At 51.1% G+C, this 20,959-nt stretch overlaps 1 protein-coding gene across 1 annotated transcript in view; it reads right to left on the bottom strand.

The window, feature by feature from the left end:
- Positions 1-2,063: 2,063 nt before the first annotated feature.
- Positions 2,064-20,959, bottom strand: part of Adamts14 (ADAM metallopeptidase with thrombospondin type 1 motif 14) — a 65,597-nt gene continuing 46,701 nt past the window's right edge. The window contains exons 12-22 of the mRNA XM_042696460.1: positions 19,934-20,109; positions 16,989-17,122; positions 16,484-16,607; positions 15,703-15,783; positions 12,358-12,521; positions 10,414-10,582; positions 9,874-10,006; positions 7,656-7,863; positions 5,305-5,434; positions 4,810-4,860; positions 2,064-3,007 (exon numbers count right to left, since the gene is read on the bottom strand). Of these exons, the coding sequence (XP_042552394.1) occupies positions 2,511-3,007; positions 4,810-4,860; positions 5,305-5,434; positions 7,656-7,863; positions 9,874-10,006; positions 10,414-10,582; positions 12,358-12,521; positions 15,703-15,783; positions 16,484-16,607; positions 16,989-17,122; positions 19,934-20,109 (1,867 nt within the window). The 3' untranslated portion in view covers positions 2,064-2,510. The remainder of the gene's footprint in view (positions 3,008-4,809; positions 4,861-5,304; positions 5,435-7,655; positions 7,864-9,873; positions 10,007-10,413; positions 10,583-12,357; positions 12,522-15,702; positions 15,784-16,483; positions 16,608-16,988; positions 17,123-19,933; positions 20,110-20,959) is intronic.

Genomic DNA, 20,959 nt, shown 5'->3' with positions numbered 1-20,959 from the left:
AAGATAGGGCGGACATGTCAGCATGTGTTATTCCTACTTCGTACAATGGGCCAGGCCTGCTGGGAGAGCTGGGGGCCTAGGGCTCTTCAAGAGCTCCCTCTGCCCTTTCTGCCTCCATGGAAAGGTTTACTCTAGGCCAAGGGGAAAGTGCCTGCTAGGATCCTCTCTGTAGGCTCTGGGAACCAGGATCTACAGGATTTCCTGCCTGACTCCTAATTCTACTACTGGGGCCTACGCTAGCATCTCTTTGTGTCAGTCCCCAGAGGTATGGCAGGGTTTCCATGTGTGCACTCCTAGGCCCATTTGGCAACTGTTTGCAGTGGGGTAGCTCTCAAAGGGAGGCTGTGTGAAGAAGAGTGGAGGAGAATAGAAATGGAGTTTGACCTGACAAGGCTTCTCTGTCCACACACTGGCCTATGAGGACCTTGCAGGAGGGAAGAGAGGCAGTCTCTGTACTCCTGTACCAGCACACAGATGCTAGGGAAAGACATGTGTGCACACTGAAACTGGTAATGGATTAATGATGTCTGACATGGGCAAGGAATTAGGTGTGGATCTAAACTCTGTTTGGGGTTTGTTTGTTTTTTTTTTGAGGCAGAGTCTCATGATGTTGACAAGGTTATGTAGCCATGAACTTGCTATGTAGACCAGTCTGGATTCAAACTTGCAGTCTTCCTGCCTCTACCTGGTGACTACTGGGATTACAGGTGTGGGTACCACACCTGGTTCATGCCTGGTGTGGTACACAAATTGCGTGGTGTGATTCATATCAGCCTTCCATGTTCAATAAGACATATCCAGTCCTGTCTGGGAGTCAGGTTCTGCTTAGTTCCTTCCAAGGAAGGAGAGCTCACCACCTTCCAAAGAAACCACTTCTTAGAAGCTCTGATCACTAGAATGCTTTTCTCTTGGTGGATCCCAAAGCTACTTCCTATGCATCTCTACCTTGTGGGTGATGGTTTCCCAAGGCCACACAGGTCCCGTGTCCCCTCTCTGCCAGTTTCTACCCCCAATCATCTTGCTATTATAGCCCAGTGCATCCCCTTAGTGCTCTGGCTTCATTGTTGTCTTCCTCCAAAGCAGAGAAAGGAAACACACACACACACACACACACAGAGAAAGAGAGAGAGAGAGAGAGAGAATCACTTTTGAGGATTCAATAAAATGCCAAGGACAATATGAATAAATACATAACATTTAAAATATCAAGATTTCCAAATTCACAATATATACTTTTATCCCAAGCCAGGCTTGTTCCCATAGGAACCTGAACAGTAGAGAGCTCAAGAGCCCTCAGCCTAAGGAGGCTGCAGGCCTGGAGTCCATCGCTCCAAATCCTCCAGCCTGGTGAAGGAAGAACTGACAGCACCTCTTCCACCCAGTGACCACAAGAGGCATCCAGGGACCCGGGTCGCTTCCTGAGAGCCAAAGGGATAAGGACTTTCCCTCAGCAGTGACAGGGAGGGCAAATGAGTCTGGCTTAATGTGAGCCCAGCACTGGGGCAGAAGTTGCTGCCCTTGCCCTCTCTGGTCATCAGGCCTGTGCCCAGTCACCCCGCACAGGACCGAATGCCTCGAACTCAGCTCCAGCCTACTGTGAGAGCCCCAACTCCAGCAGGAGTGGGATTTGGCAGAAGGGGATGGCAGAGGGCCACAGCCTGAGAAATCACATCTCCTCTGGGTCCCTGTCACCTTCCAGGCGAGGCCCCCATCCAGCCCAAGTGACAACCTAAGTTGCAGTTCCTGGAGCAGCCAGGAGTCAAGCACCAGTCTGGAAATCCCTGCATGTTGAGAATATGGGGTCCAGAGTGTCTGAGGCCCCCTCTTCTGGTGGCCTAGGTATGCCCTTGGGGGCTGGTCGGTAACCTGTAGTGACTAGAAGTGACATGTAAAGGGGCAGAGCTGTGGACATCCCTGCCTTCCAGTCAGCAAAGGTGAGCTGGCCTCTGCCCCTGCCCCAGCCCCAGCCAGCAGAGCTGTGTATGGATCTTTGTAGAGCTTACAACTAAGATGATCTGGCCCTGCCTCACCCCTACCTTGTAGCAGGAAAGCCTCACCTCCACATTCATCTCAGCCCTACTTCTGGGCCTGCCCTGTGGGTAGCCCCTGCCTCCCTTGGCCCTGTTTTGCATTTGGGGTCCCTATAAGACCTGGAAACACAGCCCTGACAGCTGCTAGGATGAGCTACAGAACTGCCTTGATCCAGTGGCTATGGGGAGGGAGCGCTGGACTGCCCTCGGTCCTGGTCACAGTCATGGTCATGGCAGGAAAGGCCTTAAGAGCCCCTGAGAGGTCAGGTCTGGGCCTGCTAGCTGAGGTATCTCTGGTTAGGGCTTTCTCTGATCTTTCTTTTCTCCCCACCCCCCACCCACCATGGGGTACAGAGCACCACAACCCCAAACAAGAAGAAGAAAGCAAATAATTTAAAAGGAAGTCTGTCCTTGTCCCTGTCCCACTGTCACAGGGTGGCACCTAGTGAAAAGGTGGCTGGTGGGAGGGGCGTATGCAGCTCAAGTCACTGGGGAGGTAGCAGGAAGGCTGGTGCCCCAATGCCTTGGGTCCTCCTCCCAGGACTGTCCTTGATCCTTGGAGGTTGGTACAGCTGCCTGGGTCCAGCCCCAAGGTGGTCCCTGAGGAGTGGCAGAAGAGGGGTCCCTGAGTGATCTGGAGCTCGATGTCCCAGGAGCCAAGTGATGTTGGGTCACAGAGGTACTTGTGTCCAGTGGTTCCGGGAGCTGTGTGGGCTGGCCTTGCTGCTGGTCAGTGGATCCTGCTGGCCTTCTGGTAGGCTCTGTGGCCTTGAAAGTAGCACTTGGTTCTAATAAGGGGCTCCCAGGAGTGGAGAAAGGAGGTAGTGAAGCCAGACTGGGATCCAGGCTAGAGTTGAGGCCTGAGGACTTCTTGGTACAAGACTCACAGCACAGTCGGTAGTAGCCAGGAATAGTGCAGTAGCGATCCAGTACTTCCATCTGGCAGAAGATGGACCTGTCCCCCACGCAGGGCTCCACTGCACACAGCACAAGGACCAATAGCAGAGGGTGACGCTGGCACATAGGACTACCTCCCACTCGCTTTACCCATGGCCCATCCTCCCTCCCCTGCCCCTGCTGTCCTTACTACACAGGTGTTTCCCAGAGGTGGACACAGGCCACCTGACAGGAAAGAATCCTTCCCAAAGGAAGAGGAACTAATGTCCCTTAGAGTAGTAGGTCCCTAGGTAGGGAAATCCACCCAGCATCAGCACCACCTAGAAGTTTAGAGACAATGCAAATTTCCAGGCCCCACCCAGACCCGGTACACCTGAAACTCTGCAGTGGGTTTTGCACTGTTATTTAACAAAACCACCAGGAGATTCCAGGGTGGGGGACCTGAGAACTCAGTCCTATAGGATTCATTCATTGATTCAGCTGTGCTCTGGAATCACTGTGGCTTATGCCCAGTCCTCCCCACAGAACCTTAAGGGGGGGAAGGGGGGGAGGAAGGGGGAGGGGAGGAGGGCTGGTGACCATGGGGCATCATGAGAACCCTGCTCTAGGGAGAAGTGGGAACCCCTCCCACCCCCAACCCACCCACAGGACTGTGACCCCTGCAGCCACAGTCAGGCTGTGATCCAGGTTGCCCATGTATATAACACTAGTTACTAGTCAAGGCCCAAGTCCAGGCTCTAGCTCTTAAAAGCTGTGAGACCTTGGAAAAGCCGCTTAAATTCTCCAGGCCCATTTCTCCACCTTGTAAAATGGGGATGGTGCTGACAGGTACCAATAAACGATAACATTAAGATCGTTACTTGCAGTTATAAAGCACACAGGTGCTGCTTGTTGTCCTAGTTTTTCCTTGCTCTAAATGGCATATAAAATGTTTCTGTGTAATTCAAGTAGAGCTTTGTAATTCAAGTAGACTGAACTCGAAGGCTGGAGTATAGCTTTCAACTCATTTTTGCCAGAGATGGCTATAGGGTAAAAGGCAGTGAGGTTTAGGGGAACAGATCTCAAAGGAGGAATACCAAGTGGCCTCTAGGTGGAGCCAACATCCCAGAACCAGAATCCCTTGACTTTGGGAAAGGACAGAAAGAAGGAAGCCCAGGAACTTGGCCAGCCTCTGAGTAGGGAAGCTGAGTGGCACAGAGATTTGCACAAGATCACACAACCCCCTGGCCCTCTATAGGAGTTGAGGTCTGACTTTTCTGCTACTCACCCTACGAGACCCCGTTTGGCAGGAAGGAGAGAGAAACTAGAAAGGGAAAGCTCAGCACAGCAGGAAGCAAGCAACATGGTACTATGGGCAGATGAGTGGAGAAAAGTGAGGATGAGCTGTGGGTGACTGCCATTGTGTAGTTAACTGGCCACATAGGACAGCAGAATATAAACTCCTTCCTTTCATCCTTCCACCCCTACCCCTGGCAGCCCCAAGAAACACAGCTCTACCATTGCTGATCCAAAATGCTTAGAACCAGATATGGTTCCAAACTTTGGGATCAGAAGAGTCATGTCTATTACAGAACATCCACAGAGACTGGGGATGGTACCTTACCAAACAAGGTAGCATTCTGCAACCAAAATAAAATCCAGGTTAGATTTTTGTCACCAGAGACTGTGTGTACTACACATTTAGGAATGAAGTTTTTAGCTCCCAGCACGTTGTAATTCTAGAGGCCAGGACAGCATTGCTCCGATTTTCTAGCTACAGGCTCCAAGGCCCAGGGAAACTGAGGTCACCCAGATACATGACAGCTCTGCTCCCTGCATAGTCCACATTGGGGCACAAGCCCCTGAAAGGTTTGAGGAGGAGAAGGGCCTAGAGTGCACTTACTTGCTGATATCCTGTTGGTAGAATCTTTCACTGTGGAATTCTGGAGAGTTCCTGTGCATAAGGAGAAGCAATTATAGTATATAGGTGAGCATCCCTTATTTAAAATGCTTGTGACTAGAATGTTTAGCCTAAGCATTTGGGGGGAAGGGTATTTTGGAATACTTACATGAAATATAATGAGGCATTCAGGGGATGGGACCTAAGTCTAATTATGAAATTCATTTATGTTTCTTGACATGTATTATGAAGGTAATTTTGTACACTATTTTGGGTAATTTGAGGGAATGACAGTGACTTATCCTGTAAGCTCAGGCACAGAATTCTCCACTTGCAGATCCTCAAAAAGTTATGGGTTTCAGATTTTTTAGATTAGGGAGGGATGTTCAACCTGTATTTGGAATTTCCAAGAGCCAGGATGTAAGGCAAGGCTGGGTTCAAGGTTCAGCTGGATCAGGGCAGAAGCTCTGGGCCAGGCCACCCATCCCATCTGCTCACCTGCGCAGGCAGGCAGGCTGCAGACTTGCACGGTGTCTGGCTTGTTCCCATCGCACTGCCCGAGACTGTTGGCGTTAGTCCTGCACACCACCTGCCGCTGCTGGATACCTTCTCCACAGGTGGCAGAGCACTGCAGGGGAGGATCAGGGCCAGGCCACAGCACCCATATGAGGGTAGGTGTCCTCAGAGACAGAGGACTGGCCAGTGAACTCAGAGTTCAGCCACAGTCCAAGGACAGGAAGGGTACAAAGGAGATGTATATCCCCCCCCCCTTGACCATAGTGAGACTGCTTTCAATAGCCCCACCAGGACACCCCCTCCCCACTGGCAGGTTCTCACAAAGCAGTACTGAAGAGCTAGAGACCCACAGGCACTCCCACAATCTGAACAGTAAACCCTGGGCTCTGGAGCCCTGGGCTCTGCTCCTTACTGCAGCCACTGACACCTGAGTCCACTGTGTATGTGCTCTGTGCCTGCTTCTTAAATATTTCATGTAGCACTCTGGCAAGCTCCCTGTCCTGATCTACCACATGGCATGATGTAGGGGTATTCTGCCCACTGGCTGTTTCCAGTTCTGTAAAGCAGGAGAGCTAGGGGACAGGTTCTCCGTGGACCCTTCTGGTATGACAGTCATTGATCCAGGGATTCAACAGACCCAGCACCAAAGGCCAGCACATGAGCTCTTCCTCCCTGGTTGGAGGGCAAAAGGGAAACAATGCTATGTGCTAGGGCTGCCACAGACACTATCCCCTGTACCTGACACTCTTCTTACTGTGACAAGTGGGTCAGTAGGGAGTTGTGCTGACATGTCATTGTAAGGTCCTCAAAAAGGCAAGGCTGCCCATTGTGACTGGGTCACTCTCTGTGGCATCTAGCAGGATGACGAAGAACTCACAAAACTTCACTTGTACTGCGGGCGGTGGGGAGCATGACCATTGAGGGAGGCAAGGAAACAAACATGGCTGATCCGCTCATGAGAACGAAAAATCCCAAACCACAGCCTTGAGAGGCTGTTGGTCTTACAAGAGACTACACTGCTACTGACTACTGTTAATGTTGGATTAGGGCCGTGGAGGACCTACAACCTTTATGTCTTGTGTAAAAACAAAAGAAACTATTGTATGCAGAATATAAAATCTGCATGAACTGAGTAGGGATCTTTTTTGTCCTCTATTTTTTTTTTTTTTTTTGTCGGTCGTGGGGCTTGAATTCTGGGCCTGGGCGTTGTCCCTCAGCTCTTCAGCTCAAGGCAAGTGCTCTACCACTTGAGCTACAGTGCCACTTCCGGTTTTCTGGTGGTTTATTGGAGATAGGAGTCTCACGGTCTCTCCTGCCCGGGCTGGCTTTGAACCACGATCCTCAGATCTCAGCCTCCTGAGTAGCTAGGATTACAGGCGTGAGCCACCAGCGCCCGGCTGTCCTCTATTTTTAAATGCTGAGGATTGACTCCTGGGCCTCTTATCTGCTGGTCAAATGCTTTACCACTGAGCTACACCGCCCCCCCCCCCACCCACACACACACACAAGTGAGGAATTTTGGTTCTTCCTTTTTTTTAAGAGATAAAAAGGAAATACTGGGTTTTGAACCTAAGATATCATGCTCACTCAGCTTGCTTCCTCAACTGGTACCCTTAACACCTGACCCACATCTCAAGTCTTGTGTTTTGGGGTTTTTGTTGCTTGGGGTTTTTTATTTTGTTTTGTTTTTTGAGATACTTGCAATTTTCTGCCCAGCCTGGCTTTCTTCCTCAAGCCTCCTGAGTAGCTAGGATTAGAAGCATGAGCCACTGGTGCCCAGCTCAGGAACTTTAGTTCTTTAAAAGTACTCTACCAAGTGGAAGGCCCTGAGTTCAATCCCAGTACCACTAAAAAAAATTTTAATTCTCTAATATACATTTTTTCAAGGAGACCCTACCTGACCACTCTCTATCTGTGTCCTTGGTCATATTCCCTATTATGGCTCCTGCTTGAATCTGAAGCATTACTTCTGTCATCAGTTCACTTATCTATTGAGTCCCTTACTGGACCCTGAGGTCCACAAGGGCAAGAACCTGCCTGCTGGTTGATGTCAGGTTCCAACCTCTTAGCATATAGCTGTACTTGGAATATATTTCTTGCATGTAAGACTGTGCTCTAATTGCCTCCTGGTGCCATGTGAACTTGGCAGAGATGTAAATGAATCCAAAACCTGGCACAGACCCTCAGCACAGCATATGTGGGAGCTACTCTGTATCCAGAAAAACCAGCCTAGATGTGGGGAAATATTCAGACACACCAGAGAAACCCTCAGATCCTTCCCATCCCAAACCCCACTTTTACCCCTGTACTTCCCACTCCTGAGGAACCCTTACCTGGGACCAGGCTCCTGTCCGCCACTGTGCTGGGCAGGGCACGCGGAGGCAGGGCCTCCGGGCTTCTGGCCGGTCACCAGGGCAGGCCTTGGCTGGCATGGCCTTGTGAGTACCATTGGAGATGGGCAGAAGACACTGCACTCCCCGGGTCTGCACCCCCAGCTTTCCACAGCTCCGGCTGCAGGCACCCCACTCCTCCATCACCCACCTAGACACAGACAAGACAAAAGGTGGAGTGAAGTGAGACCCAGGGGACACCTCTCTTTAGAGCCTACCAATTCCTGTCACAAACAGCAGGTTTGGATTTCAGAAGGCTGAGAGCAGGACAACTGGTCCACCTTAACCTGCGTGGCCTCAGAGAGGTCTCTATTTTCTCTGCTGTTTCCTCATGTACAGTTCATTGCACATTTCAAGTCCTGGCACCCCACTTGTCCTTGGACAATGTATGAACCCTGCTAGGCCTCAGTTACCCCGCTTTTACACCAGGGTGGTTTCCATATCCCATAAATATCCCAGTAAAAGTGTGTGCAGGTGCTTCCCCAGCAAGGCCTAGCAAGGACCAAAACCACATTTTCTCAGGTGTCTTCTTATGGGGACAGGAGTGCTGTTAGGACCACTTTAGCACCTCTTCTGGGGTCAGCAAGCATCTCAGGGGCAAAGCAACTTCTACCAGCATCTAATGCTGGCCATGGATGAGTTAGCAGCAAACTGTGCTGGTGGGAGAGGGTGAGGGTAGTTCCTCCCCATTTCCTGATGTTTCTTTTAGTAAACCAGAGCTCTTTGAGCTACATTCCCAAAGTCAGTCCTTGTCTTTAAAAAAAAAAAAAAACAGACAGGAAGCCCAAGGTTGAGGGTAGACAGCCACAGCCCAGGTAGATACCCAGGCTCTCCGGTGGAGTGAGTCCTGCACATACATCGGGGAATCACCATGAGGGAGGTGGTGGTGAATGATAGTGCAAAGTATTAAATGGAAAAGAAGTGCAGAGGGAAGGAGGAAGCTGTCTCAAGCACCAGAGGGCTGGGGATGAAGGTCTGGCCTCCAGCTCCGGTCATGGCCCTTGATCACATGTCTAGTCTTGGGGCTCCTCCAGTCCAAGAGCATAGGGAAACCTGTGCCCTGCCCAGGAAGACTCCTCTACAGTTCCAGACAGGGAACTGCCTAGAGCGGAGACCAGGGAAGCTGGGAGGTCCTGGGGCTGACTCTGCAGCAAGGTCACAGGCTTGACCTTGAGTCCTCCGCAAGCCCAACTCTCACTTCCCAGAAGCCACTCCCATTCCCTCAACAATCCAAAGAACATGACCTTGTGATCAAAAGAGGCTAGGGAATGCCAACCCCGGCTAGCCCATGCTGGAGACTGGCAAGCTTGGCATTACAGACTGCCAATGAACAGGCAGAGAAGAAGCAATGGACAGAGTCGTGGCCAGGGACTGAGGCCAAGCAGAACTGAAATGCCTTACCTTTCTTTGAGTCCCACTGTGTCACCTAGGGAAAATCACCAGATGTCTGTGAGCAAACACTGGGAGGGGCAGCAAAGGCAGTGCCTTCCTCCGTCTAGAGAAGGAGGTGATGCAAAAACCCCAACTGCCATGGCTGTCACAGCCCACACATGGGCTGCTCTCTATTTGGAAGCCTGGCTTCAGGCTGTGTTCATGAGGCAGCACTGAAGAAACAGGCTCAGCTATGCTCTTCCTGGGACAGGGCTCAGAAAGGCAGGAGCAGGAGGCCATCCCTCAGTGTCTTCACAGGCCGGGAGTACTTACGGGGCTGGGAGTACTCACTCAGCGTAGGAGCGCTCAAAGGTTGAAAGTACTTACTCACAGTAAGAGTGCTCACAGAAGCTTGGAGCACTCATGAAGGCTGTTAGAGCCCCAAGGCTAGACATGTGATCAGGGCTGAGAGCACTCACAGGCCAGCAGTGCTCACCTAGGTGGGGAGCATTCACACAGGCTAAGAAGCACTCAGGGAAGTGGTAAGCACTCATGGAGGCTGTGAGTCCTGAGGCTGAGAACACTAACAAAGCTGGAGCATTCAGGGCTGGGAGTACCCACCACAGGCTAGCAGCATTCACACAGATAGAGAGCACTCACAGAGGCTGGAGCACTCATACAGGATGTGAGAATTCACACCAAATGGGCTCATTCACCCAGGCTGGGAGCACTCAGGGAGGCAGAGAGGGCTCACGCAAGCTGGGAGCACTCACAGGCTGGGAGCACTCACGCGGGCTGGGCGCACGGGTGCTGGTTGCAGCGCCGGCGGATGGGTTTAGGCCTCTTCTTGTGGTCACACAGGTGCCTCTGCACCATGTGGTGGTCTCGGCGGCGGCGGCAGCCGTATTTGGTGAACTGGATTCCTGTGAAGGGCAGAGTGCTGGGGATCGACTCCAGGACCCTCTTGTTATGACTACATCCAAAGGGAGGGGACCTTCGGAAAAGCCTGGAGGCACAAGTCTCCCTGCAGCTCCACCTGCCCAAGCCACCTGCTGCAGGACACCTTCTGCCATTGACTGCTTCCCGTACAGTGCTGGTTCTGGACACTACCTCTTCCCTACCCCCAGGAGAACTCTTATGGGCAGAGGCCCTGCCCTGGGACCCAACCCAAGGCCCTACCCAGAACAGCTTCCACACACTGGAGTTCTCTGAGGAGAATCTGAGGCAGGGTACACATCGTATGGAGACATCAGCCCTGCTTCTGGCTTCTCTCCTCCCCAGAGGACCTGAACTGCCCCTCCCAGGCACTGGAAGGGCAGGAGAGCCAAACCTCCTCCACAGGTCTTGGTGCAGGGAGCCCAGCTCTTGAGCGCCCACTCGTAGGTGTCCGTTTCCTCCAGGAGCACATTGTTGCTGCCAATGAGGGGCAGCAGGTCCTCGTGGATGACATACTTGTAAGCCAGGCTACCGCGGGGGCCACCCTCTGCTGGAGGGAGCACCTGAGGGGAGACAAGAAAAAGGTGGCATGGGACCAGAGATGAGAAGCAGGGAGCAAGGTAGAGTCAGGCGTGGAATGGAGAGCGAGCTGGGTGTGGCTACACATATGGGACTTTCACATCGATGGCCATGTGACAAACTCCTGCCCCCTGTGCTAAACAGTGGCTATGTGCCAAGCCTGAAAGCAACCCCCAGGCTGGTTAATGCTCCTCCCTCCACAGACATACTTTTTTTTTTTTTTTTTTGGCCAGTTCTGGGGCTTGAACTCAGGACCTGGGTGCTGTCCCTAAGCTTCTTTGTGCTCAAGGCTAGTGCTCTTCCATTTGAGCCACACTACCACTTCTGGCCTTTTCTGAATTGTTTATTGGAGATAAGAGTCTCACATGGACTTTCCTGCCTGGGCTGGCTTTGAACCTCAATCCTCAGATCTCAGTTTCATGAGTAGCTAGGATGACAGGAGTGAGTCACCAGCACCTTGCCAAACCTATATTCTGGCAAGGGTAGGAGCCATGCCTAAGGCTCTTGTTCATAGCAGCCTAGGCCTTAGCTGGCTGCAAGCGATGGTTGCTAAGTAGCCTGGGTGTCAGATATATGGCTTGCAAACATGTCCTCCCATTTGGTGGATGATTCCTTCTAGAAATTCCTTGCTTCCTTCTTTCCTTCCTTCCTTCCCTCCCTCCTCTCTTCCTTCTTCCCTTCTTTTCTCCTTCCTTCCCTCCTTACTTCCTCTCTCTCCTTCCCTTCCTTCTTCCTTCCTTCCCTTCTTTTCTTGACAGTACTGGGGTTTGAACTCAGGAACTTGTACTTGTTAAGCGGATGCTCTACTACTCAGCTATACTCACAGCCCTTTTGACTTCTCAGAGTGTCCTCTGACGTACAAAAGTTTTCAGTTTTGATGGTCTAGTTTATCCACTTTTGCTTTCGTGCTTTTGACTTCATACTTAAGAATCCAAGGTAATCAAATTTTACCCCTGTTTTCTCCTAAGCTGTAGCTTTCTGGCTTATATTTGGGTCTTGGATCTATTTTGTGTTGGTATTTGTGTATGTGTGAGGTAGGGGTCCAAATTCATTTTTTGCAGGTAAAAAAAGTTCAGTTGTCTCAGCACCATTTGTTGAAGAGACTATATGTTTCCCCCTTTCATGGCCTTGATATTCTTGCTGAAAATCAGCTGGCCCTAGGTATTCAGATGGTAAAACAAATAGAAAGTATGTGGATGCAATTAATATGCTAGTATCAACAGCCATAGAGCCTGCCCTCTAGAGACCTTTCTGACTAGAAGAGACTACACCTGGAACAAAGCCTGTCCAAGATTCCCCCAGTTGCCCACCAGAGCCACAGGTGTGCAGACAGAGCTCTCCTGCTTTATGAGCCCTGGCCCAGGCCTAGCTAAATGGATTGGGCAAAGATAGGCCCAGGCCAGGACCAAGGCTCTGTCCCCTTCTCAGAGACTGGCACTGCCAGGTGGTGCTGCAGGTCAGCTGCCTTAAAGGCCTGAGACAGACACTTTAGGACTTGGGCATGGGCCACATCATGCTGCACAATGATGCTGGATGCTGGATGAACTTCCAAATCCGCTCTGTCTCCTCCAGGCTCCAATTTCCAAGCCTACAGTAAAGGAGAGCCTGGGCCCTCCTGACAGCAAGCAGACACCACTTCCTTCTCCTCACCATCTTGCCAGCGCTCAGGCTCAAATGAGGAGCTGTCCCAGGAGGGCACCTTGGTCTCCTGCAGACACCATCAGACTGGCCTTCAGAGACAAGAGGCAGGAGAGCTCACCAGGACAGCGATGGCTTCGGGCAGGGGTCCGCTGGTCTTGAGGCTGTCCTTGGCATCCTCTACCACATGCTCCCACTCCAGACCCAGTGCCGTGAAGGTCCGGCTAGATGCCTCCTTGCCCTTGGGGTTCAGGATGAAGCTGCCGGTGACCTGGTTCTTCACCGCTGGCCAGGGAAGAGGGTCACACAGATTTCTATTCTCCTTGATTACAGGGGCCCATAAATATGACAATAAAGACTTTCCCAGAGGGCCCTTGGGCCCAATCCTCCCTTTTCCAGCCCTTCCACCACATGGGTGTTTACACAAAGCCCCCTACATAAACTTAAACTGCCTCTGGACCCTAGTGCAACACCACTACCTACTCCCTTCTTCCTGACCAGCTAATTTCCATTCACAGCTGCTGCTCAGCATAATCCCCTCTTCCAGGAAGCCACCTGAGATTGCTCTGAGAGCTCTCAGGGATGCTGACCACCCCTGCCCCCCTGCAGCTTCTAGAACAGCGTTGAGAGGTTAAGAGTCCTGCTCTGGAGTCTGGCTGATCTTGGGGAAACTACTTAGCCCTCATGCAACCATCTTTGAAGTGGGATTGGTCACTGTAGCCAGCACACAGAAGAGGCTGACCCAGGAGCAGCGAGCAGCATCTCACCCTGTGGGGCATTGCTGAGCGCTGCAAGGAGCCCTGTGTGCACAGTCTCAGTGGAGAGCACGATGTGCTGGACTGAGTGCTATCAGTGTGAAAACAGAACCATACCCAGCTCTGCACACTTTCTGTGATTATAAACACCCCATCTCTCCCAGCAGCCTGGTAGCACTGTTCCCTCTTGGTAACTTGTAAACTGAGTCCTATGCTGAGCCCTGTGCTGGACAAGTATACAGAGATCTCTATCCTGTAAAGTCCCAGTGGGTGAGCAGCTGGCAAGTTGGTGCTGAGAAGTGGTGGCAGGAGGTCCTGTGCAGATGAAAACAGGCAGCCAAGGTCCAGGTGCACCCTCAGCCACCCCAGAAGCATCCAAGGCTGGAGAAGGGCCACAGCCTGTGGCCCTTCCAGCTAGAGGAGGGGAAAGACAGAGAGGAGCCCTAGGGTGTCCAGGAGGAGTCCTTGTCATCTGGTGTGAAGAACATCCTAACTGCTCACTGACAGTGTGCAGGGGTTCTTCAATTGTATCCCCATGCACATCTGGCAGTCAGGATACCATCAGAGGCTCTACTGGGGGTAGGGATTTATCCTGGACACACAGTGAGCTAGGAATAAGCTGGGCCAGAGCCTGGAACTCTAGAGAGGTGTAGGGGCAGGGTAAGGGGGCCCAGAGGACATCAGCCTTTCCCAAGATCCTCCCTCACTACCCTCCTCACCCAGGGTTGCTCCCATGGGCTATCCAATCTCCCAGACTTCTTAGGCTGGAGTAAGAAAGCTCCCCCACTGCCCTGATCACTGTGGCAGCTCACAGCAGCCATGGTGGAAGACGCCTGCATGCATCCCTGTCCCAGGGCTTGGGGGGAGACCAGCATGACGTTACCATGCACTTCCAACTCCACCACTCACCCACTCGGGACCTTTCTGTGCCTCAGTGTCCTCAACTGCAAAATAGGGCAACAGTTTCCTTCATTGACTGTCAGGTTTCGGTGAGAAACAGGGTGAACTCATTTCGAGTTAGTCTTGGCCTTTACCCCAGGCCCGCCTCCTTCACGTGCTCACAGACATAGTCTGCATGCTTATGACTCTTTGTTAAGTAGCATTATTAGGGTATGTTAAGGGCCGGTGTGCTGGACTAGAGATACAGCACTCCACTCCCTCCATTCCTGCGCGCAGCACCCCCTTGTACTGGACTACTCTTCTCTCATCAAGAGACATTCTGGCCAAGCAAGAGTGACTCAGGCCTATAATTCTAGCCTCTTAGGAGGCTAAGGTCTGAGGACTGTGAAGCTAGCTCAGTCAGGAAAGTCTGTAAGACTCTTATCTCCAATTAACCACCAAAAGGCTATAAATGAAGCTATGGCTCACGTGGTAGAGTGCCAGCCTTAAGCACAAAAGCTCAGGCACAACAACCTAGTCTTGAGTTCAAGCCCCAGGACTGGCATGTGCACGTGCACACATGTGCACGCGCACACACACACACTGTTTCTCTACCCCTTGAACCTGGCCTTGGTCATGTGATTGAAGGCAATGGGATGCTAGAAAACAATGTGAGCAGAGACTTGAAAAGTACTTATCTCCTGGGCCTGCCCCTCTCTGCTGAGACCATAGCACCATGGGAGGAACCCCAGCTTAGCCTACTGAGGCCATACTTTGTCACCCTCATAACCCCAACTGTCAGTCAGTACCAATACCACACTTTCCTAGACCTACCAGCTGTTAGGTTTTGCCTGAGTCCCTACAGGCAGCCAGTAGAAGAACCAGCCGCTGAGCCCAGCCCTGACTAGGGATATAAAACAAGATACAGTGGCTTCAAGTGGTATGATATGCAGCAAGAACTGGCCAATATACTCTATAAAAGTAGTTTTCCTCAAGAGGCTTTTTCTTTGTTGACATTTTTGTTTTCTTTTCTTTTTGTCTTATTTGTTGGGAGAGTAAAGGGGGACACAGAAATGGAGGGATAGAGGGTAAACAAATGGAGCAGTGGTACTCACTAGATACTATATTGAAAATGAACTATGCAACTTGGGGGGGAGGACAGCAGGGAAAAACTGGGAAAGAGCAAGTGAAGGAGTAACATTATCCAAAAAGAAATATACTTTGTACCTGACTTATGAAATAGTAACCCCTCTGTACATCACCATTATAATAACAATAAAAAATTTAAATAGTTTTCCTTCAAAAGCCATCTAAATGCACAAGGAATCTGAGCAGTCATTGTCTCCTGCAAAGAAAGTAGCCCAAGGGGCCAGGGTGTACAGGGGCTGGGGCTGTTCACTAGACCTTTTCAAATGTGAACCATGGGATGTCTGAATAATTCAGCACACATTTCAAAATAAAATAAAGCCAGGCACTGGTGGCTCATGCCTGTAATCCTAGCTACTCAGGAGGCTGAGATCTGAGGATTATAGTTCAAAGCCAGCCCAGACAGGAAAGTTCATGAGACTCTCCCCTCCAATTAACCAGAAAACCAGAAGTAGAGCTGTGGCTCAAAATGGTACAGTACTAGCTTTGAGCAAAAGAGCTCAGGGACAGTCCCCAAGCGCTGAGTGCAAGCCCCATGACTGACAAAATAAAATGGAAATTAAAATAAAATAAAAGGAGTTCTCTGCCCCTCCCCCATCCAAGCCTGTGAAATTCCACCTGCCCTGGATTCATACTCCTGTTCTCCCTGACTGACACTCATGCCTGCAGGCAGGCCTGGCACTCACCGATGCGGTGGGGAGCCTTCTCTAGCATGTCGATCTGGATGTGCCTGGCACCCGCCGGGATCTGCACCAGTTTAGTGGCTGCTGACACAGGGAAGGATCCAGGGAAAGCAGTGAGTGTTCTGAGCAGGTGGCCCTAGCTCAGTACCCCACACCACCCCAATGGGGAACAAGAACAAAATCTTACCGGCCAGGGTGGGAGCAGAGACAGTTGGAAAGGAGCAGACAATATGTTACTGGTCTAAGTGCCTGGGAATCCAGGGCTTCCGCAAGCACTGCCCTATGTGCTATTATCATCTCCCACTTTCTTGACTTTTTTGAAATAGATTTAATTCATACTGAAGTATAAAAAACTAATATCTGATTCTTTTCCACAGCAAATTTGGTCAGACTGGAGGTATGAAGTTAAGGAACTCACAGATATCAGGAGTCCAAAGCAGGAGATGCCACAGATTATTAAAATTTTTAAAAATGAGATGCAAGGAAAACTACCATTGTAGTCTCGGCCACACCCTCAGATCGCTCTGATCCCTTGATCCTAGCAACAGCTCCAGAGCCAAAGAAAGGGTTGGGTTCCTTCCTGTCATAAGATGTCACCCAGTAGGGCATCATGCTGCTCACAGCTCCTGAGCCCTAAGAACAGCAGGCAGGAAAGATGGGGTCACCCATGTCTAACAGCCTGGGAAGGTCTGGGGCCAAGCTCCTGATTCCTGGTCCTATCTTGAACCCTGGGAAGCATCACTCAAGGAGGGAAACCCATCTATGGATGCCCCAGTCTACTCACCTGCTTGCTTGGAAGCCTTGCCCAGTGTCCCCTTCACAGTCCTGCAATGGGCATTGTCCCCACCACAGACTCCACACTTGTCATCTGCCTTCATGGACCCCACCTCCTTGTCACAGCCTACAGGCTGAGGCCAGAGGGAAGGTCAGTGAGAGGAGGCTCCACCACACATCACCCTGCACCAGGCCAGAGGCCTGACTCTCTTCCTGGTCCTCAGACCCTGGCCAAGGGAGGAACTCTGGCCTGAGGGCTCCCAGAACAGGGCTATCCTGAAAATTCACCCCCACAGCCCTGGCCAGGTCTTGAACACGGCATGGTAATAATTCTTGCCACCTCCTCTCCCCTCAACAAGGCCAGCAGTAAGGGATACCTGCCCAGCAGCACAGGGCTGTGGTGGAAATCTAGTGTAATGGGAGCAGCCAGGCCTCCTCAGGGAGCAGGAGATGGGCAGCATAGCCCTTCAGGCCCCAGGAACAGACAGAGGGTGGAGGCTGGGCGGGGCCCTCACCACACACTCGCCGCGGGCACAGATGCTGTACGGGTCCCGGTAGCTGCAACGTGTCCCATCGTGTACCACCTGATTCATGAATACCACATCTCCTGTGTCTGCTGACTGGCAGATCAGCTCACACTTCTGAGCATCTGTGGGGAGAGGAAAGGCTCTATTGATCCCTGCTGGACTTAGCTGGCCCAAGATGATCTAGCATGTGACCCCTGATCTGGTCAGTGTGGGGCCTTAAAATCCCTGCTGTGGCCCTTCCTGACCCATGAGGGGACCTAAGGCTTCCCATGTCACCTGAGACCCAGCTCCCCATTTCCATTATCTTTGATCAATAAAATGCTCTGTCAGGTTACTGAGAAAAACCAAATGCGAAAATGACAACAAACTGTTCCAGACACTTCTGAAGTCTTTATGTACATACAATTTGAAATGCTTGTGAATTAATTCATTGAACCTTCTCAGCCTTGCAGTAAGGTAAGTTCTAGCAGTGCAGGGAAACCGAGGATTAGAGATTTAAGGCACTGCTCATGGTTACACAGCGGCTCAGCCTAAGTTTCAGCCTGGGTGTTAGCCTTCAGTGGGCATTGTCCACTGCCTGTGGATGGCTGGGCAGCTTAGCATCTCAGCAGGTTTGTACCCAACAGAAGATGGAGTGAGTGTGAGGCTGAACAGTGCCCTGTATTTGGAGTTGGTAATGGGGTGCCAGAATGCAAGGGTCCTTTCTGGTTCGAACAATGGAATGTTCTCTTTCTCTCTGTGAACTTCTGATGTCCTTAAAAGGAGGTTCCAGAGAGCATATAAACATTTGCTGTGTTTCTTAGAAAAAGCAAGGTTGGGGGCTTAGCTAACTTCCTGGAATTTATCTCACAGTCCTGGGAAAAGTCTGAAGTCTAGCCACCCCAAAGGCCTTCCTGCCTTCCCCTCCCAGGCCTGGCTGCTGGTTTGACTTCAGAATGTCCCTAGAAGGCTTTTAAAGTAAGCCTCTCCCGTAGCCCACTCCTAGGGACCCGTGCGCCTCCCCAGCTACTTGATACCAGGTGGCTTCTTATCTCCAGTACCCAAGACTGCAGTCCACATTCATCCCATCCCACATCACCTGATTCCCCACCTGGGGGCTTCAACTGTCCACAGGACAAGCACATCCTGGCCCTGTACAAGGCAGTAGGAGGTGCCCCGCAGCAGTGGAAGCTAGCTGATGATGAAAGAGAGTGGTGAGCTCTCCAGAGCAGGAAGAACCCAGGCCGAAGGAAGATGCTCCCTGGTGGAGTGCCCCCCACCAGGAAGCTGGCAATGGTGGGCCTCTGATGTCCCTCCCAACTGGAGAATGCCATTGTGAACAGGAGCTGAGGGTCCTGAGAGACTTTTCTCACTGGAGCATAGCAGAGGGTCTTTTAAAGGACACAGAGAAGCTGGGTACAGGTGGCACACACCGGAAGTCCTAGCTACTCAGGAGGCTAAGAACTGAAATTTGAAGCAAGCCCAGGCAGGAAAAGTCCGTGAGCTTCTTATCTCTAATTAACAACCCCCCCAAAAGCCACAGGTGGAGCTGTGGCTCAACTGGTAGAGCACTACCCTTGAGGTAACAAGCTCAGGGTCAGTGCCTAGGTCCTGAGTTCAAGCCTGAGGACTGGCTCTCTCTCTCTCTCTCTCTCTCTCTCTCTCTCTCTCTCTCTCTCTCTCTCTCTCTCACACACACACACACACACACACACACACACACAGAAGCCAGCAGGTGAGGCAAGATCAGAGGATGGTGAAGGCCTTCCAGCCAGAGGCTCTGAAACTCCATGTGCTATGCCCCGTGGGTCTACCCCTAACAGAGGCCAAGGCAGAAACACATGGCAGCTGGCACCAGCTATTACCCAAATCCAGACCCTATGCATGAGTTTTCCCTAAGGCAGTCTGAAGAGGTTAGTAAGAAGACTCCACAGGCTCTCACCTGCTTGCTTTTCAAATGACCTTCTTCAGCAACTGTTGAACCAATGATAGGTTCAGCTCTTCAGATGCCAATTAGGTAAAATGAAGAGTGCCCAAACCCCTAGGAGGGGCTGGAAAGTGAGCAGGCAGTAAGACTTTGAGACAAATTCCAGAAGGTTAGTTACTCCCCCCCGACACACCTCACTTTTAATAAGCAGCACAAGTTTCTGGATTCTCTGGAATCCTCTCTCTCTCTCTCTCTCTCTCTCTCTCTCTCTCTATCTCTCTGTGCCAGTCCTAAGACTTGAACTCAGGGCCTGGGTGCTGTCCCTTAGCTTTTTTCACTCAAGACTAGCACTTTACTACTTGAGCCACAGCTCCAATTTCTGGTGTTTTGGAGATAAGAGTCTCATGGAGAACTTCCCTGCCCCAGCTGGCTTTGAACTGTGATCCTTAGATCTCAGCCTCCTGAATAGCTAAGATTACAGACTTGAGCCACTGGTACCCAGCTAGACTCTCTTCTTTTTTTTTTCTTTTTTTTTTTTTTTTTTTTGGGGGGGGGGGTCCGGTTGTGGGGTCTGAACTCTGGGCCTGGGCGCTGTCCCTCAGCTCTTCAGCTCAAGGTTAGTGCTCTACCACTTGAGCCACAGTGCCACTTCCAGCTTTTTTCTTTTTGCTTATGTGGTGCTGAGGAATCGAACCCAGGGCCTCATGCATGCAAGGCAAGCGCTCTACCACTGAGCCACCTTCCCAGCCCTGGACCCTCTTCTTAAGGGCAGATGTCAGAAAGGCACCCAGTTCTAACCCAACACTGTCATACTTCTATAGTCCTTCTGGGTGAAGGACCCTCTCATTGAACCTACAGACCAGGGATGACCTTGATAGGGACAGTGGCCCCAGAGGCACACAATGCACCAGGCCTACACAAAGGTATGTGGCAAGCCTGTTGACTGCAAATCCCCCTTTTTGCACTCCTAGATCCCTCTACTTCAGTAGCAGCATGGTAGGGAGGATAGACAAAGAGTGTCGCTCACCATCCTCAGGCTCATAGGGGATCCAGCTGTGCTTGGCATTCTGGTGGATGTAGTAGGAGTTGCGCTTGGCACACTGCTGGGCCCGGAAGTCCTCATAGGGCCCTGGACACTCCTCACTGTTGCAGATCTGATACTCGAATGTGGGCCCTGAGCACTGGCGGCCTCCATAGGCTGGGCTGAGGTGACACAGAGAGGCCGGGTGACCTAATTGGCTGGGGGGATTGGCAGAGGAAGGAGGGGAACCTCCCCACATGCTCCCAAGGGCGGCTGATTCCATAGGGCAGCATCACAGGGCTCCATTACTTTATCCACTCAAAAGTGAGCGCAGTGTAGGGGCTGCTGAGCTCAGACTTCCAGATTTCTTTCCTGACTGTCCCATCCTTCAAGTCTACCCTACCTGTCCCACTGTATATGCTGAAAGAGAGGGAGAGTAAAATAGCCAAACAGACAGACACAGGGACTAGATAGCCATCTCTAATTCCTGATCATCCTTGTGTATTACTCCAAAAGTTACACTATGTCTGACATATAGTAGGCACTCAATAAATGACTTCTGTTTGTATCTACTTCCATTTACAGTGATAATAAACTAAAGAGGAAGGCGTCATTGAGATTTGGATTTGGATTCAGAAAAGTTAATATCTAAGGCCTGACATGTACACTTGGCCCAATAATTTAGCTTTGCAGTGTTTTAACTGTCCATTAAAAAAGTAGGGTGGGGAATAGGAAACCGTAATAGCAAACTGTGACACCTGTAACTGGAGCTACTCAGGAGGAATGACAGAAGGAATTGTGGTTCAAGGCCATCGAAGGCAAAAAGATAGACACTATCTCAATCAATAAGAAGGGTATGGTGGTGCTTGCCTATGAATTCAGCTAAGAGGGAAGCATAGATAGGAGGATGGTGGTCCAGGCCAATCTAGGCAAATCAAGAACCTATCTGAAGATAACTTTTTTTAAATGTGTGGCTCAAGTGGTAAAGAGCTTCCCTACCAAGTTCCAGGCCTTGCGTTCAAACCCTTGTAC

This window comes from Dipodomys spectabilis, unplaced genomic scaffold (assembly GCF_019054845.1).
Source record: "Dipodomys spectabilis isolate Male_0828 unplaced genomic scaffold, ASM1905484v1 ptg000207l, whole genome shotgun sequence".
Classification (NCBI taxonomy): Eukaryota; Metazoa; Chordata; class Mammalia; order Rodentia; family Heteromyidae; genus Dipodomys; species Dipodomys spectabilis.
Note: the sequence above shows the minus strand (reverse complement) of the source record. Positions and strands in the feature narration are given on the sequence as shown.